The 19,780-nt window shown below is 43.8% G+C and overlaps 1 protein-coding gene across 2 annotated transcripts in view; it reads right to left on the reverse strand.

The window, feature by feature from the left end:
• Positions 1-5,059: 5,059 nt before the first annotated feature.
• Wdfy2 (WD repeat and FYVE domain containing 2) overlaps positions 5,060-19,780 on the reverse strand; it is a 154,008-nt gene continuing 139,287 nt past the window's right edge. Inside the window, exons 9-12 of one of the 2 annotated variants that reach the window (XM_015484253.2) lie at positions 15,933-16,034; positions 15,003-15,133; positions 12,911-13,019; positions 5,060-11,678 (exon numbers count right to left, since the gene is read on the reverse strand). In XM_015484253.2, coding sequence (XP_015339739.1) covers positions 11,649-11,678; positions 12,911-13,019; positions 15,003-15,133; positions 15,933-16,034 — 372 coding nt within the window. In that variant the 3' untranslated portion in view covers positions 5,060-11,648. The remainder of the gene's footprint in view (positions 11,679-12,910; positions 13,020-15,002; positions 15,134-15,932; positions 16,035-19,780) is intronic. The other variant, XM_015484254.2, reaches the window with a different exon arrangement.

Genomic DNA, 19,780 nt, shown 5'->3' on the forward strand with positions numbered 1-19,780 from the left:
GTGGGGGGGTGCGCTGGGACAAGGGAGGGAGCCACCTCCTTTCAGGGACAGAGCTTTTGTTTTCAGCTTGTCCCCGTCTCAGCCAGGGAAGGCACATGGTGTGGCTGGGTTTTCCCTGGGGGACCCTGCCCTCATGTACCCACATCTTCACAGTAAAGTCCTGATGAGGGAGGGAGCTATGAACCTTGTTAACCTCTGTATTAGACAGGAATGAGCAGGGCCAGAGGGAAGTCAGGGGATTGGGGACCTGGGGACAATCCCAGGTCACCTTACCACTCCCCAGGTTTTGGAAAATAAGGTAAACTAGACAGCTGGAAATATCTGGAAGTGTGTTGAAGCACCAGTGAGGGGCAGGATACCTTGCTGGATCTGCTCACCACAGTGGACCATGACCTTGGGCAGCTCACCTCGGCTCCTTGCAGCTCTCCTCTCCCTCCTAAAGCAGTGCTGATCTCAGTGCTAACTTGGGTGGCTTCATAGCCCCTGTGAGGTGGGCATGCAGTGCATGGTACCATTTATGGATGAGTAAACAGGGGCACGGAGGGGCTAGGAAACCCCATGGTCCTGCCACAGCTCTGGGGAAGCAGGCTCTCCTGTCCCCTGCTGATGAGACCTCTCCAAAAGCTTTTATGTGTTAGGCCTTAATGTTGCACAGACACCTTGGAATTCATCCTAAGGAATAAAGTTATGGAAAATAAGTTGCTCTTCGCAGCACTGGTGGGAGGAGAAGAAGTTAATAAATCCTGGAATACCGGCGCAAAGGAAACCTATTCAGGCTGAAAACTGCTGTTTGATAAGTATATATGGAGAAAAAAAAAATAACCCTGAGTGCACCATATCATTAAATGAAGATAGCATGTTTTAAATAGTACACAGCTTATAATCTTTTTTTTTTTTTATTTCAACAACACCCCTATAGAAAGGTATACTTTGATGTAGTGCAGCATCCCAGGGAGACCTGGCCTGGGGACTTGGCAGAATTCAGTCCTCTGCTGCACAAAGTGAGGAGGTTTTGCAGCCTGGTGTCGTGCATACAAAGAGGATATTCCTGGCCATCTGGGGAGACTGAGGCTGTGGGTGTTTGAGAGGGTGAGTTCTCAATTCTTCTCTCTTCCTAGTGGGACACATGCTTGGTTCCTCCCATCCCGTCCCAGCCTCTTACACTTTCAAGTTCACCATCCTGACACCTCCAGCATCTATTTGTGTGTTTACATCTGTATCCATCACGTCCACTGCTGGGATCTAACATCTAGGTTAGATGGTGCAGGTCACCTTCTGTCATCCCCAGGTCATCGAGGAATGATGGGCCTCTTGTGTTGTTGGCCTGTCTGTGGCCAAAGAGGCCCAGAGTGCTGGGCAGGGGTTGGAGCATGTGGACATCTATTCTTTCTGAGGGGTATTACAGAGAGTCTCAAATTCCTTCTTCTAACTCTTCAGTATATCATAATTTTTCCATGGTAAACAAGTATTTTTTTCTTTTCTGCAAAAAGAAAAAAAAATGTTTATTTTTAATTTGAGAAATGAGGTCCTTGGATCAGATGATTCCTTCTCTCTCCAATTCTATGATCTCAATCAGGCCCTTAAAGGTTATTTTCTTTCCCTGGTTTCCTTTCTCTCCTTGGCTTTGAGAAAGAACTATTTTTTTCCCAACATGTTCCTGGTGGAGACACTGCGTTCCCTGAGGTCTGGGGGTGGGGGTGCAGCCTACAGCCAGAGCTTGGCAGAGTCTGTGGTGCATCTGGGCAGATGGGTGGGTGTGCGGGCCCCCTGTAGTACAGGGCCTGGGCAGGGAGGCGTGCAGGCGAGCAGAGGGAGGGAGAGGCAGAGGAGCTCCGCAGAGGAAGCAAACAAATTCTTCCTCTTCTTACTATACTCCTCCCTAAAAAGAAGAAAATACTAAAACGGCCCACAAAACCAATGGCCAGCATCCTCAGGGAAGTCGGCAGAGCAGGAGGAGGGGATTAGTGACTGTTTAATCTCCCCCTCACCCCTCATTACAGTCCCTGCTTCTTAGCATAGAAAGAGGGGGTGATTGCTGGCAGGGAGGGGCTGATCTAGGTGCAGGTGCTCTGGAACCCAGGGGGACACGAGGGCCAACACACTCTCAGGCAGTGGAGAGCATCATTTTCTGCTGGTGGAATCTCAGGGGCTTTAGAACAAGATTCTTTGCTCTAAGTTCTGAGCAGCTTGAATAAATGCTATTTTGAGGTACCAAGAGGGCAGTTCACAACCCCTCTTCAACTGTTTGGATACTTTTTTGGGATTAACAAGAAGTCAACTGCATGGAATCCCTTCACTGGAGAACACGGTCCTCATCAGCCTGCCCTGTCCTTCTCCCAGCTGTGAGGCTGACCATGCTGGGGTTCCATGCAGGGCTGGGGACAGGCTGTGCTCTGCAGCCCGCCTTCCCCTGCAGCAGTCCTGCAGCCCAGCAGCTGCTCTTGCAAGGTGACTCCCTCCAGGCCGTGAGAACAGTTGACACAGGGCTCTGGCCGCAGCTCTGCCTCCAAGGTGCTCTCTCCCCCAGGAAACAGGGTGGGACTGCTTTCCTGTGATTGCGCCTGGGCTTCAATGGTGAGAGGATTCTTTGCCTACTGGGGTTAGTTTTGGAAGGGGTTTCATCCTGATTTTGGAGCCCCTCCCTTTCCATTTATCTTTATGAACTTGAATTCACCTGAAGACCTGTGATAACCCTGGTGTGCAGGTGCTGGGCAAGACGGGATCCTGTGGGGATGGGGTAGAGGGGAATCCTAGCTGGAGATGGAGGACGTCCAGGAAGCCTAGAGTCCCAGGGGGTCAGGAACTGTCCATAGCAGCCACATGAAGGAATCGTGACAGTGCTCCTGTGTTTCGGAAGTGTTTACCTGTTCAGGTTTTGCTCTCTATTTTGGTGGGCCCCTAAGGGTGCACGTCCAAGATGGGAGGCAGGTGTTAAAAGAGTAGACATGGTAGGAAGAGAACACTTGGCCTTAGGTGCAAGCCGGCCCCTTCTCTCTGGTTTTCTTTGTCATTGTTGTTGACAATCACCCTTGCTTGAGTGACCTCTCGGGTGGCCAGGATAGTAGAACTACCTCCCACTGGCCACCCATATGTGCTTCCTCCATCCAACCCTCGCTCCCAAACCCCACCTGTGCCTGAAGAACATCTATGAAAACATTGCAGTTCTAGCTTCGCTAGTGTTCCACAATGCTACAGTGGCCCGTAATGCATAGCACCTTTGAGGGAAGGGACAGTGTCTAACTCCTGGGTGGGTGGCACCTCCACCCCACCCCAGCAGGTGTCAGTGACATGGCAGGCTGCAGGGGCTCATGTATCTTTGCCATTCCCTCTCATATTTAAATCAGAAGCCAGTTTTACACACACTTGCCTATTATAGCACCCTCCTCATTGGCTGGAGAGGAGAAACCCACTGAGATTCTGATCAGCTGGCTCAGAGATTTAAATAGGCCAGGCCAGACCCACTATCAGGCTAGAATCACCTGAGAAAATACAAGAAGGTGTGGACTAGGCTCCACTTCCACTTCCTCCTGAAGACACTGCTGTAGCAATGAGGAACAGGAACATATTTTATTTCCTTTGGGGTGCTGGGGGTTGAACCTAGGGCCTTATGCATGCAAGGCAGGCACTCCACCAACTGAGCTATATCTGTATTTTATTTTTTGATTGCTGTGCTGGAGATTGAACCCAGGGCCTTGCACATGCCAGGCAAGAAGTCCTACAACTGAGCTACCTCCTCAGCCTGGGAACGTTTGCTTTAAAATACGTATAATTGGGGGTCTGAGCAAGTGAAACTTGATCTGCTGAGGCAGCTTCAGAAAGTAGTCTTCTGAGTTGAAGTTTAACCACTTTTGTCAGAGGGGGCACAGGTGGGAGGACCATGCACCACCTCCTTGGACTCTTGTTCCTCCCCTTTCTTGACTCCTCCAGGCCCAGAGGCTGCTCACTGTGCGACTACTTCAGTACCCTGAGAGAAGACTGGAACAGTATTGGCCACGTGTCTCCCCAGGACAGAATAACTAAGGCAAGATGTGTTTTTATATAAACAATTTAAATGAGGCCTGGTTTACATTTGTTTAAGATCAGGAGTAGCTTCAACAATGCACCTGGCACTCAGGTGCTGGACTTTGATAACAGCTCTTAAGTTACACCAGTGTATCTCTTAGGCACTGCAGAGAAAGTTGAAACAAAACCAACAAACAGATTTTGACCCATCTTTGTAAGTTTTGGTGTTCAGGTGAAATAAATATGATTAGTCCCACAACAAGAGGAAAACCCAGATGGGTGTGGCTCCTTGGTGGGTTTTGAGACATTCACATCCGGGAACCACCAGCCAACAGAGACCCCAACAAAGAGATTTTTCTGGGCGCACCTGCCTGGAAGGCCAGTGTCTATCTGACAAGTGACAACACCACCTAGCAAGTACGGGCTTCCTAGGCCAGGCCAGAACCACTATCAGCCTCACTCCTTCCTTGTCTGCTGGAGGAAGACAGGGCTTTCTGAAGTGCTGGGTGTGGCTGAGGCTGAACCAGCAGGACCAGGAACAGGGTCCTTGGAGAGCCGAGTCACCCTACTTCCTGGCTATTCCATACCAGGGGCCAACTGGTCACTTGATTTTACATCAATTTTCTTCTCCACAAAATGGACGTTATCAGTTTTTTTAAAAGATATTTTTTAGTTGTCCATGGAACTTTATTTTATTTATTTATATGTGGTGCCGAGAATCAAACCCAGGACCTCACACATGCTAGTCAAGCACTTTACCCCTGAGCCACAACCCAGCCCTGACGTTATCAGTTCTGAGGAGGCTTTCCCTGGCTGCATTTTCCCTGAAGTCTGTTCTCATTTTGAAAGTTTATTAAAACAGTAAAAGCAGACTTATATGAATGGTAAAGACCACGTGACCACATCCACCGTGGGTGTTGGCTCACCTGTGTCTCCAGCCTGTGGCTCTCCTTGAGGTCTAGAGTCAGAAGCAGAAGCTCACCCACCCTCAGGGACAAGAACCCACAAGGGTTGTGGGGTTATGCAGTCATATGTAACAATAACGATGAGACCACAATTGCAGGCAGGTATTCACAGACATTTATTTTAAACCATGGAGGCAACTCTTCATGAGAGTCTTAACGTTGGTAATGGCTACATGTACATATTAGAGGTTAGAGGGCGGCACAGTGGGGAAATGAGCAGAGTGAACACACTCACAATGCTCAGCAGCAATGAATGGAGGGCTGGATGCAGGCATCTCAACATCACAGGACCTTCTTGCTCATACCACTTCATCAGGAGGTCAATGTCAGGACTGGCTGGGTTGGTTGGGGGAATCTGTGGCATAGAGCACGGGAGGTTGGCCAGAACCACCCTGGAGAGAGCTGGTCCAGCTTCAGGCTTATGACATCCTCAGCCTGACCCCTCAGAGAATCTCATTCCAGAAAAAAAGAAAAAAAAGCCATAAAGTAACATGCCTGCTGCAGCCAGGTCCAGATGTGGGCCACAGCCTGATGGCTGTGCAGCATGGAAAAGCAACCCTGGTTATGAACACAGTGGTGGGCAGGCACTGATGTGGGGCTAGCTAGCACCTTCCCTGTCGTCCAGTTAGGAACAGTTTTTATACTTTCTATATAAAGATTTTCTTTTGCAATTTGACAGTACCTTGAAAAACAAAGTCATTTAAAAAGCAAGGCAAATGGCATATAAGACATGAGTATTTGAGAACAATGGCTAACAGCGACACAAGTGTTTTGGTCCATTCTTCATATTGGTGTATGCTATTGACAGACAGCTGACCTTCATTTAAGTGATTGCAAAATATATATGAGAAATGCTTTTTTTTAAACAAGATTCCTCTTTTTTGAGTTATAGCTCCCCTCTCAGGCATCCTAGAGAACCAAGGGAATTTTTTAAAAATCATAAATATCAAGGACAATTTCCAAATCTAACTTTTGAACCAACTGGAAATTCTTAGACACTTCTCTCAAGGAAGTCAGATACTCTGGACTCAATAAAGGTGAATATTTTGAGGTATTTATTTTTAATGAGATGGTACCATGATTAATTTCTACCTTCACCATTTTTTTTTTTTCTAAAACCAAACCTATCAGGTTCTAGACAGAAAAATTCAGAAAGTAATGCATTTGATGTGACAGAAACCAAAAAAGGTATGGTGATATGCTCTCATGTGTCTGAGTGACATCAGCCATGTGACTAGTAACGGTTGAGGTTAGTCCAGTAATAAAGAACATTCACAGAATCATGAAATCACAAGATTAGAAGGGACCTTAAGAAGGACTATCAAATTCATATTTCACTCAAAGTTTTAATCTCCTTTTCAACATCTCTGACAAGGGCTATCTACTGTTAAAAACTCCCTTGAATCAGAAAATATAAGGGAGGGACTCTATTCCAATTGGCACAGATCTAATTTTTAGATACTGCTACCAGGTTAGACCTAAAGAAGCTTCGTGGTGGAAAGGCTAATGTGTAGGTAGAACTGTCAACTAAAACCACTGAGGGTTTGATATGTGGTTCCTGGTTGTAAGGCTAAGCTAAAGTTTAAATGTAAACATAGATGTTCTAGAATTCAGTTATGGACATTTGATACTTGAGTCTTAAAAAAGGGCAAAAAGTGTAATAGCAAGAAATAGCTGTTCCAAGCCCTGTCATGTGCTCCTGCCTCTGCAGAGAGGGTCCCCTAGATGGCGGCTGCTGAGTGAGTTCCTTCCACTCTAAGTTGAGAAAGACCTTTCTATTTCACTTGGCAGATGCCCCCCTGACGAGGCCCTTCCGCCTCTACCACATTGTACTAAAATGACCTGTGACTTTTGAGAGTGGTCTGAGGCTGAAGACAGGGAGAGTAGCAACTGCCTGTTCATGCCCTGTGACACTTAGTGCTGTGCCACAGTAGGGCAGGTCCAGACTTTCTCTTCTGTAAAGCAGAGCAGCTGAGTGCAGCCCACTTATGGATGAGTCTGGATTCTTCCAGGCAAGGGCTGCACATGTAATGGTCCCTGTTCCACCTCACAGCCTCCAGTGAAAGCCAGTGCATCTGGAAAGATCCCAAACTTAGTTACCACAGGTCATTTTCAGATACCAATTCTGGGATTTCCAAGGAAAAAGAAATTGATACTAGCACTGACTACAGGGTGAGCTCTGAGCACACCTATCATGGAAACTGTGTTTGCCCTCCCTCTGAGGCTCTGAAACATCAGCGTCTAAGAGCCGCATGGGCTCAGGCTCCAGGCTTGCAGCTGAGTCACCGCAAGTTCCCTGGCAATGCCAAGCCCCTTGCAGTCCTTGGGCACACCAGGTGGAGAGCAGATTTAGGACTTGGTTGCTCTGTTTCTGCTGCCTGGATTTCCCTTTCTTCTCCTACTTGTCTCACTCCTTATCATGTGACACTCAGCACAGAATTCCCTTCCTCTGCCAAGTTCCTCCTGCCCTGCCTGCTGAGTTAGAGGCACCCCCTGGGGCGGCACCCCAAACACACCTCTATCATTACACTAATCACATAGTGCTGAAACGACCCATTTACTCATCTGTGTGGCTTTTGCCAAACCAGGGAGGGGCTGAGAGACCTGGTGACCCCTCAATGAAAGTGGCATGATCTGGACTAGAATCTCAAGGATCATCTAGATAATTCAATGTTGGAAATGGATTTGTGTTTTCTAATCAAGTTGCTAAACATTTACTTTCACACCAGGTAAAATTCAACCTAACATTATTTATTTTTTAAACACATTTTTATAACTTTAGTTTTTCTTTATTAATTTTTTATGTGGTGCTGAGGATAGAACCCAGTGCCTCACCCGTGCTAGGCAAGTGCTCTACTACTGAGCTACAGCCCCAGCCCCTCAACCTAACATTATTTTTAAAAGAGAAAACATTTTGGCAAAATGAATTTCTTCCATTTTAAAATAAAAATCTGACTGAACAAGCTCACTGACATGCAATTAAACTACCATGAAAAGGCAAAACCAAAGAAATCTCACTTAATGAATATTTATGTCCACTAACAGTGACATATAGTTTAGAGCTATTCTGGTACTTTTTAAAAGCTGAAAATCAAGCTTTAAGGTTTGATGTTAAACAAAAATAATTATGCTTTTAGAAATGAGACTCAGAAGATGAAAAAGTGATGTTGCACAAGAAGGACAAATGCATCAGACCCCGGGGACCTGAGACCAGCCTTCAACAATGAGGGCAGTGTGTATTTTCAGGGCCCTGGATTTTTAAGTTGATCCTGCCCCTGAGGTGGTCGAGGGGGACAGTGTGGAGATGAACATATGTGGGTGAGGAACTGCAGTAACTGCCTGCTGATCTAGGACTCACCCACTCATTACCACAGAGCAGGTCCAAAAGTGTGTCAAACATACTTACAACCGAGAGGAACAAACCTGGTTCCAGAGAGTTCCGAGTCTCAGGGTGCTGACACAGCTTCTCCCACTCATATCACTCCTAAGTAGTTTTCAAAAACAATTGTTCCTTTAATATTCTCTTGTTTTTTCTTGTTTACATGCCAGTTATAGCTAATTGCTTAATATAATAACTAAAGTGTTTTCAACTTGGAACATTCTAGATCTCAAGATCCCTTCTAGAGCTAAGCATGATGGCACACACCTGTAATCCCAAGGACTCCAGGGGCTTATGTAGGAGGATCACAAGTTTGAGGCCAGCCTCAGCAACTTAGAGAGACCTTGTCTCAAAATAAAAAATAAAAGAGCTGAGGTGTTGTTCAGTGGAAAAGTCCCCCTGGGTTCAATCTCCAGTACCAAAAAACAAAGATCCCTTTCAGTTTTGTGATTTTATGATTCTCTGAATACTTCAAACAATTCAATGAGAAACATATTATGGATGATTGACCTCATATAAAATGACACAAGATTCCAAGTGCTCAATCTAAAACCATCTTTGCTACTATGGACACACACCCAGGCAGCTGAAGGCTCTAGTAACATCATTCCTTTACAGGAACCAAGAGCATGAGATGGGTCTACCAAATAGGGGACAACTCTGTGTATGATATGTACAGTTTTGCCACTTTCCCAACATAGCCATGTTAGGTATTATTTGCCAGAGCTGCTGTAGTTTAAGTAATAGAGCAAAAATAAATGTAAAGTACAAATCCAATAGGGTTTCTCAGACACAGGAGAAAAGCCAAGTGCTGGAGCCGCTTTCACTCCTAATAAATGGAGCCTCCTTTTCCACAAATTGCGTGGAAGACACCAAACACCAGCACGTATTTCTCCACAAGTTGCAAAAAATGGTGAAGATACTTAATACGAAACTCAAGAATTCACAGTATCACAAACTCATGCACCCAATTGGCCAAATACTTCTCACCAAATCCACCTCCCACATAGATGAAAGGAAAGGAGAGGGCAGAACAAGGGCTATCTTGACTTATCTAGTTTCTGATCATGATTCTCATCATCAGTGAGGTTTCAATGTGTGAGTGGCTCTGTGGGTTGAGCCAGAGCAATGCTGGGAGGGAGGTGGCTGAAGCAAAGCTCAGGGACACGGAACAGAGCAGCCGAGTGTATGTGTGTCACTTACTGGGCCCATTCGGCGTCCCAAGGGAGGTCTGAACTCATGTGTACCTAACTGGGAATCCATGCAATGTCCTGAACCCCAGCCTCCCTGATCCTAGGTTACCCTCTCTTCTTACTCTGAAGTTCAGGAAGGGAAAATGAAGCGATTCCTTTCCATTACTTCCAACATGCAGTTCTCTATTAGGTATAGCGAGGAAGTGGCTGCAGGTTCTAGTAATAAACTACAAAATAGATATTCGAATATTTTAAATGTAATTCCCTTTTGAAAGCTCTCTCACAGAGCATTCATGCAGTAATAGCAACTTTGAGTGCAAGCAAGTGCAAGGAAAGGGGCAGTGAAGCCACAAGAGGTGTGACTTGTGAGTGCACGCATGTGCGGGAATACAGCCTTGGAGTTCCAGACTCCGGTGACAGTGTCGTCAGTGGCTGTGTGAAACACACACACTGGCCAGCAGAATCATCAGCAGGAAGCCCCATTTCCAGCAAGCAGACTTGGTGGATACCAGGGGTACTGTCCAAGTATGGCCTGTGGCATGTCCCCCAGTTAGGAAGGTAATGAATGATCATGAGGGGAAAACTGTTTTCGAACCTAAAAAGAAAAACAACAGGGAGGATTTCAATTTCACTCAACTCCTACCTACCACCCCCAAACTCAAATCACAACTGAAAAAGACACTGGAGGTAGGACACAGATAGGGAAGGGCAAACAGGTGGCCTGTTTTAAGACTTTATTTAGACAGGTGATTCTCAAGAGACTGTGATCCCCCAGTATGTGTGCCAGGTAAGGATCCGAGGAGGTGGTAAAGTGCTTAGAGTGAGACAGGTCCCCGGCATATCCTCGCCACTAAATCTAATTGTATTTTTATGAGTGAAAGTAAGATTTTAAAATAGGAATTCAATATCCTTAGGTGCATCACTTATTACATTTTATCAAGCTTGCTAGGATTCCCTTAGAAGTAAGACTTCTTCAGGTTTCTAAAGTCCTCTTTTAAGTTCCCAGCAGGAACACAGCACAAACTGTAGGATTTCAGTAACTTTGTGTCTCAGGTCACATGGGGTCTTAAAATAAAAGTGTGCAAAATGTTCTGATGAATTACCTTAAGATAAAGATGTCTGAATGACTGTTTTTTAAAGGGGAAGACAATACAGATAGTGAAGAATAGAGCAGGATGACAATCTTGAAATAATAAAGGTTCAAGTTCAGAGATGATGTCACACCGAAAAATAGCCTAAAGACACTTATTTAGGTTTAGGTTTCAGTTGGTTTTGAATGTTGTGAGGGGAGGGCTATCCAAAAAAACTAAAACCCAGAAGGCTCAGGAGGCCCCAGCTGAATGGTAACTGATCCAGGCACTGATGGTTGAAGCTCTGAGTCCTATCATCTACTTCTGGATGACGATGGTCGGGAGCAGCTTCCTCACAGCATTTTTTAAGAAAACTAAGGCAGAAACGCAAGGGCACTCCTACTCGGCAAGAACATGAATAGGTCAGAACAGACAGACGGCTCATTCCTCAGGGGACTCAAGAAGTTGGCTGGCGGATCCACACAAACGGTTTTCCTCTCCACGGAGGAGGACACGAAAGTAGGAACACTGGGAGTGAAGAGTGTAAATACAATTACTCTGGAGAAAAGCAGCGAAGGTGCAAACAGATGAAGACAGAAAAGGAGAAAAGATGCTGACCACATGACACATGCCGAGGTGAGGAAAATGTGGAAACTACTTTATAATGACCAACGCCCCCTGAACAGGGAGACGATTCTCTTATTTCTCCAACACACAAAGCAACAAGTAAAATGGAGGGTTGGAAAATATAAAAATGAAACACCCCACACAGATTTTTCAGTATACTCAAAACAATGTAGCACAGCCAGACTGTACAAACCATTTGTTAAAAAAATATCTTCTTTTATATCATATGAACAAGTTGGACTGAGTGTCCTTCTGCTAGTTCCCACTGACTGTGTAGGGAGGGTGCAGATTCACCTCGGGTCTTCAGCTTCTCTTACTTCTCGCATGTAGCTTTGGTGCTTCAGTAGCCATGTGGATCAGAACAACCATTTCTTTAGTAAATACTACATCTTTCTGATTCCTGGGAGAGTCATCAAGACACTACTGGGGTCATATCCCACAACTGGGAAAAGAAAAAGTAGAAAATGAATTAAATCAAATTGGGTTGAGGATGAACAGTCCTTATAATTGAAGCCAAGAGAGTATTTTTTCATTTAACAAGAATCTACACCTGTAATCCCAGTGGCTTGGGAGGCTGAGGCAGGAGGATTGAAAGTTCAAAGCCAGCCTCAGCAACAGTGAGTCTAAGCACCTCAGTGAGACTCTGTCTCTATAAATAAAATACAAAATAGGACTGAGGATGTGGCTCAGTGGTTGAGTTCAATCCCCGGTACCAAAAAAAACATAAAGAGAAGAATCTACATACTCCACTAATATGACAAGGGCAGCTTGAAATTTTGACCCAGGTGTGGAGAATAAAGGCAGATCAGAGCCAGTTAAGGGTGACGGGAACAAATTGCACACCAAGCCTGGGCTGTGTTCTTTCCATATGTCTCTGCCAATCTTCCAAAGAACTCTATAAGATTCAAAAATAAAGGAATCAAGGCTCCCAGAGTTTGCTTTAAACTTGTTCCAAGTCACAAAGGGGGCTTCAAACAGGGTAGTTTAACTACATCATCTCACTGCTGCCCTTAAGAATAGGACAGAAATGACACAAAGGCCCCCTTCTGTTTGTGCCTCTGCTGTGACACTGAATCCATGTGGTCTACCGCAGTCCTCAGAGAGGCCCTGGATGAATGTGCCTGGATTAATTGATTTCACTGGGAAAAGACGTGATTACCTGATGGCTTATTCCTGTCCTGCCTTTCAGTGCTCCGCGCACTCCCACCTGCTCCAGGAAGCCTGCTCCAGCAGCTCTGTCTCCCGGATGGAACTTTTTTTTGGTACTGGGGATTGAACTTGGGGGCACTCAACCATTGAGCCACATCCCCAGCCCTTTTAGGGTATTTTATTTAGAGACAGGGTCTCACTGAGTTGCTTAGGCTGGCTTTGAACTCGTGATCCTCCTGCCTCAGCCTCCTGAGCAGCTGAGATTATAGGTATGTGCCACTGTGCCCGGCTGATGGAACTTGTCTGTGTGAATCTTCTGACTGCTGTATGTGTGACCTACTATTTGTCTTTTAAAGAGTATGTCCCAAGTAGATTATCTGTTCCATGCACTTTGGAGCCATAAATGTACTAGGCTCTCAAAAATGCTCAGTGCCAAGGATAACCTTGCGAGCCCAGCCTCACATGTTCTGGGCTCCTGTGTATTCGCATAAGGCCACAAATGGAAAGTTTAAGATGGTGTCTTACCTTAATGACTTTGTCGGTTCCAGAAGTCAGTAACCATCCCCTGGTTGCATCAAAATGCACATGCACAATATTATGTTTACTATCATGGAAGGTAGCTGTGGGTGCACGTCTAGAAAGACAAAGGAGAGGATAAAAGGTGGGATCTAGGAATTACAGAGATCAAGGTGACATTGTGCTCTAATTTTTAGGCTAATGGCTAAAACTGCTTCACTATTAGAATCACTTCCCAGATCTGCCTTTATTCTCTGGTGATCTCTTATAAGATTTTAACAAGATAATAAGGCAAAAGGATCCCTATTCTCCAAAATGAGAGATGAAACCCCCACACACGTTGCTCTGATGATCTGAAAATCTCTACCTGCACCTTTTGAGAAATCTTTTAAAAACCACAGTGCTTTTTGCTAAGTTTGCACTCAGAAGGAAGGGCTTGCAGGTTAAGTGGCCCATTTAAAAAAAAAAGGCATAATTGTTAAAATACCTAAGATACTACTGTCATTCTATTTGAAATCCATCAATTTCTCTTTCTTTGTTCACTGGTGTAACTGCTGACTTAAGTTTTTCTCTTTCTAAAGCTTTAACAGGTGAAACAAAGTAGAAACAAACATCACTATTTTGTGTTTTTTTTCTTTTTTTTTTCCTCTCTCTCTTTTTTTTGGTATTGGGGATTGAACCTAGGGGTGCTTACGAGCTACACCTCTAGTCTCCCCTTTATTTTCTAATTTATTTTTTGAGACAGGGTCTCCCTAAGTTGCTGAGGCCAGTCTCAAACTTGCAATCCTCCTGCCTCAGTCTCCAGTGAGTGCCACCATGCCCAGCTGTTTTGCATTTTTAGTCTATGCTTTTTTGGTTGTTTTGAAGGAAGGTTTATCAAGTGTCCCTAGAGTGCTCTAGGGGTAGGGCAAGTGAGGCAGAAGTCACAGTGATTCCCTAGGAAGGGTCAGGGAGGGGAAAATAGAGGGTTGCTCTCCAGTCATGTTTTAAGGGGTGCCACTCTGCCACAGTGGGCTCCCTGAAGACAGTTTTCTTCTTCTTTGTTTTGTCTATGTCTTTATAAAAAGAATTAAAATGGACCACCTGAAGTCTCTTGCAGCACTCTATTCAATAAGAACTCTTACTGGAGCTGAGAATGTAGCTCATTGGTAGTGTTTGTCTCCCATGCACAAGGCCCTGGGTTCAATCCCCAGCACCCGCCTGCCACACACATACAACCATGATGAGTGGAAAATAACCAATGAGTATAAATGCTTACTTACAAAAGGTCATCTTAATTTTTGTTTGATATAAGTATACAAAGAATACTTCAAGTAATTTTATTGTACTAAAAGGTGCTGGGAGGATTGGGAAGAAAAGTCTCCTAGGAGATTGGTCCTTCGGTAAATTACCAACAGGGAAACCTGTTCCAGATCATTCTGTTTGCATCTGGGGACAATTTTTAATTAGCTAACATTAAAGAGACAATGCAGATTTGCCTCACCTTCCAAAGCACACCTGAGACCCTAGGATACTGGGCAGGACTGAGAGGCAGCCAGCTGAGTAGTAAGCAACTGGGAGTATTTGCCTTTTAGGTAAAGCAGTTTAGCTCTTCCTAGAAATTGAAACCTTCTAGAGCCCCAAGCTGATTCAAATCCTGTAAAGACGGCAGCTCAGGCTATAAAGCAAATCCTGGGCCCCTGCACCCCTCGGCAATTCTCAAGAAAATGAGCAGGCAGAAGGATTTGTGTGGAGAGCATCTACTTTAAATGCACATTTCCCTGAGATTAAGAAGTGTACACAGATGAATTCTTCAAGCCTATTCTCTCTTCATTTATCTCTCAAGATAACACAAGTCTCTTGAGGGAGGAGGGAGGGAAAAGGAGGGTCCTGGGGAATGAGATTGATCAAATTGTGTTGTTTCGTGTATGAATATGACACGATGAATCACACTATTACAATTATAATGTGCCAGTAAAAGATAAAAATCTCTTTGCCATGGTCTACACTCTAAACTGGCAGGAACAAGGGCCTCAGGAGTCATGGTTGGAGCGCTGAGTGCTGCTCTCAGACAGGATTCTTTCCTCCACCTAGAGAGTCCTGCAGACCCCCTGGAACTTACTCTTCATCGGTGATGGCTTCATGGCAGCTGTCACAGACTCTCACTTCAAACTCGAAGCCCATCAGGGGGATGGAGGAGCGCTTGGAGCTGCACTTTCCGCAGACAGCTTTCCCGCACTTGCGGCAATGGTGCTGCAGGTGGGACAGAAAACAGGTGGCTGTGACTCAGTGCCACTCTCCTGGCATACTCACGTGAGTGACCACACTCAGGTGAAGATGCCAAGCAAGAGTGCCCCAGAACCCTAGCAGGAGCACACCAGCTCTTTTCAGACTGTGCTCTGAAAGAGGACTGCTGGGAAACATCCCAGACAGTGCCACCTCCCCTCTCCTCCTTTCCTGGTCCTCTACCCTGTGCTAGTACCACTGCTGTGAGCCACAGAGGCCAGGGGCTTTGGGGTTGGGTGCCATCTCTTGAAATCATGCCTGGATGAAGGAGGATGTGGATGAGAACTGATTCAACCTGTTGTCTGTAACTCTGGCCATGGTCAACCTAGGTGACCTAACATCTGATTTCTCTGGGGAAGACCAAACTGAACTATGTAATCTGATTGAAAACTATATTATGAGCAGATCTAAATAACTAAAACCATATCAGGAGGAAGGAAAGCAAAATAATTAAGAAGAAATAAATACCACTTGTCTAAATTAAAGGTTTGGAACCAATGTGAGCTAAGCATGTGATACCTCTGATTTTAAGATGTATTTCAATAGATGCCATTAGAATTCTAAAACTGTATCCCTCAACTACTTTCTAGACAAAATCACTACACAAAACAGAATCGAGTCGGAATGAACTACAGTAGAGAAGGCAATTCCAGAATAATAATTTACCTCTACCACACTCCCACCCAGGGTGCTACTTCTTCTAAGATTACAAGGTTAAGTTATTTCCACACAACTGTATTTTGATGAAGAATCCAAATCATCTTACCTGTCTTAGGCCAATTTTCTTACTGTCCCACATTTGTTTGAAGTTCCAGAAGAAAGGCTGATCACACTTTTGGCAGGAATCGCTGTCCAGCCACTCAGGTGTCTTGTCAAATAAAGCACACAACAGGTCACAGTGAGAAATGGTGTGGACAATGGAACCAGTGACACTGATGAAACTTTTGGAATCAGGATGTGTTTATCAAAAACAGAGGGTGATTTCTCAACCATTCAAAAAGTACTTACTGGAACGCCTCTTATGTGTCAGGCCCTGGGGACAGGATGGGAGGTTGTGGCAAATAAAACAATCTCTATTGTCTTGGAGTTTATGATTTCCAGAGAAGAGTGGTCATGAAATATTATTACTAATATCTATTCAATAACTCTAAGAGTACAAGGACCTGAGGGGAAGCAGAGCGCCATGGTGGATGTGTGACAGGGGGTTCAGACCCAGGCTGAGGTCCTCTGACAAATGCTAGAAAGCTGAGACCCAAGGCTGCGTGGAGGAGGCTGGGAAAAGGGGCTGGGACAATGTCAGGACGCTGGAGGGCAGATGGGAGAACAAGGGATGAGAGCACAGGGCTCAGCCCGGGCCATATCACACAGGCACTTGGCAGCCTTGCTGAAGATTTAGGACTAAATTTCCTGTTCTCTGAATGGATGCAGTTACATTTGCTCCAATCACATACAATGATGTCTAACTGAACATCACACACACACATGGTCCCCCATGTCGGATGACACAGAACCTGACTCCAGCACATACTCAGGGAAGCTACTTGTCCACTGTCTACTTGTGGCAGGGCACCGTGGGGTTTCAGGCTCTCTCCTTGGCTCACAGGTCACACGATATTCTAGCTTTGTTCACTATTTCTCATTCCTGTCATAACTTTTCTAAATTATGCCAGACAGGTTCTAAAAGTGAGTTTCACTTAAAACTATTCTTTAGCAATCTTTATAGATTATGCAAATGGTAACTACATTTGCTTCCAGAGTTCATGTCCAACTCTCCCGATTTTATTACTTGGCAGAGGAAATCATCTCTTTCCATATAGCACAGAACCCAAAGAACCTTGAAAATATATCCAACCTAGGATTTCCCAACAGTGAATTCCAGGGAACATCCTACTCTCGGGACACTCTCTTTTTATAAAAGAGGCCTTAGAGCAAACAAGTTTGAGAAATGTCATAAACAGCAGCCTTCTCCTCTAGACATTCACAGTAGACAGGAGCATGGTCAAGCTCTGAAGTCCATTCAGGGTCGATGTGACCCTTTTCTGAGGAATATCTGCTACGGATCAGATGTTAGGATTTAGCTTCTTCTACCTTTCAGGCAGACACAAACCTAAAACTACAGTTTTCCCTCCCAGTGGCTCAGGAGGCTGAGGTAGGAGGATCAATAGTTCAAAGCCAGCCTCAGCAACTTAGCAAGGCATTAAGTAACTTAGTGAGACCCTGTCTCTAAATAAAATATAAAAAAGGTTGTGGATGTAGCTTAGAGGTTAAGCACCCCACGATTCATACCTCAGTACAAAACAAAACAAAACAAACAAAAAAATCCAACAACCTAGTTTGCCCCAAAATAAAAAGAGGACATTTTAAAGTACTTTACTTTTGTTCTTTATTTTATTAAACCAAAGAAAAAGAGTAAACCTTGATTTGATTTGTAATTTTCATGACCAAGTCCATTTAAAAACAGATTTAATATAATAACACAAAGTTTTAGCTAAAGGCATCTTACCCCTAAAAGACTGATTATGTGATTTTTTTTTTTTTTCAGAACATATGATGCGGAAGAATCAGGAAAATTTTAAAAAAAGAAGAAGCAAAGACTTCTTTGTGACACAAAACGAGTAATGCTTATAGTATATAATCAGACTTGGGTTAATCAGGAACTTCTAGGGCCCTGAAAAAACTGAATTAGCAACTCATTTCACATAGTAAAAAACACACTAACATGCTTCTTTGAGAATTGAGGGGGCAGCACTAATGTCTGTTTATGGAACATTCTCAAATATCACTTTCTTACCACTAAGAATTATGTAGTAGAAACAAATATTTAAAGACAGGGAAAATGTCCAATATATAATGAACTGAAACCCCCCAGGTATTAAGTACTATATATATATATACCAAAGTTAACAGAATAAAAGAAGATATTTATGAAGTTTGTAACTAACAAAGAATTCCTTCTAATATCTATGATATACAAAGAACCCCTGCAAATCAATAAGAAAATGACAAGGAACAGTTGAAAAGCTGGCAGAAGATGCAAGAGATACGACCATGCAATTCATAGCCAGGGTGGTCTGAATAGCTAAAATATACAAAGAGGAAATCAAATTTACTATTAGGCAGAGATGCAAATAAAAACAAGACATTCATTTATCCCTGTCTCCAATAGGGCAAAACCAGAAATGTGGTAACAATAACTATTGGTGAGGATGCGGAGTATCAGGGAGAGATTCCTCACATTGTTCTCTCCTCTAGAAACATATGTGGGTACAGTAGTTTGGTTGTTACTTAGCAAAAATCAAGAATATACCTGGATTGATCCCACACAGGTTGGTGAGGGGACATGTATCATAAGTCATCTGGTGCTGTATGTAGTACCAGAGAGTTTGTATCTATCTATGTGCCCTTTGGGGAACAGAAAGGTAAAATTTGACTGATATATATTATGAGAACCTATACAGAGGCACCTCAAGACACACAGAGCTCCAAAAAAGTTTGAGGGGAATAGTTGGAAACAGCAGACTTGTATTGTAGTTATCATTTATGTAAACTTGAACACATACACACACATGCATACTTCTTTGGGACACATATCAAATGTGGGTGCCTAAGAGGAAGGAAGTGGAGTAATGATCTGGAAAGGGGAAAAATAAATCAACATTATATATTAGCATTCTAATTTTTGTTAAAAAATTTTGTACACATGTACATACAGAGAAAAATGTAAGGAAATATAATGTTTTGCCATTTATAGGTAGTGGTATTATAAGTACTTGACCTAGCTTCTACTTGTTAATAAGCATCTTAACTTTCCTATGTATATAACATGTAGTATATATAAAACATACTTTTCAAATGATAAATGTAGCAATTAGGGAAATGTAAATCAAAACTACAGTGAGATTTCATCTCACTATAGTCAGAATGGCAATTATCAAGAATACAAATAAAGGGCTGCGGTTGTGGCTCAGCAGTAGAGCACTCGCCTCACACGTGTGAGATCCTGGGTTCAATCCTCAGCATCATATAAAAATAAACAAATAAAATAAAAGTACTGTGTCCAACCAGCAAAAAAAAAAAAAAATAATAAAAAAAAAGAATACAGATAATATGAAGTGTTGGGAGGATGTGGGGGAAAAGGCACACTCACTCAAACCTTTTTTGGGACTGCAAATTAGTACAAACACTCTGGAAAGCAGTATGGAGATTTCTCAGAAAACTAGGAATGGAACCACCATATGACCCAACTATCCCATTCCTTGGTATATATCCATAAAATCAGCATACTATGGTAATGCAGTCATCTCAATGTTTATAGCAGTGCAATTCACAATAGTCAAGTTATGGAATCAGCCCAGGTACCCATCAACAGATGAGTGGATAAAGAAAATATGACACACACACACACACACAAAATGGAGCACTACTCAGAGAGAAAGAATGAAATTATGGCATTTGCTGATAAATGGATGAAACTAGAGAACATCATGCTAAGTGAAATAAGCCAGATCCAGAAAGTCAAAGATCAAATATTTTCTCTGTTACGCAGAAGCTAGTTCAAAATAAGGGGGCGGGGAGAAGAAGGGAGAGGGAGGGTGGAAGGGAAAGGGAGAGGGA

The sequence above is a fragment of the Marmota marmota genome, unplaced genomic scaffold (genome assembly GCF_001458135.2).
Source record: "Marmota marmota marmota unplaced genomic scaffold, marMar, whole genome shotgun sequence".
NCBI lineage: Eukaryota > Metazoa > Chordata > Mammalia > Rodentia > Sciuridae > Marmota > Marmota marmota.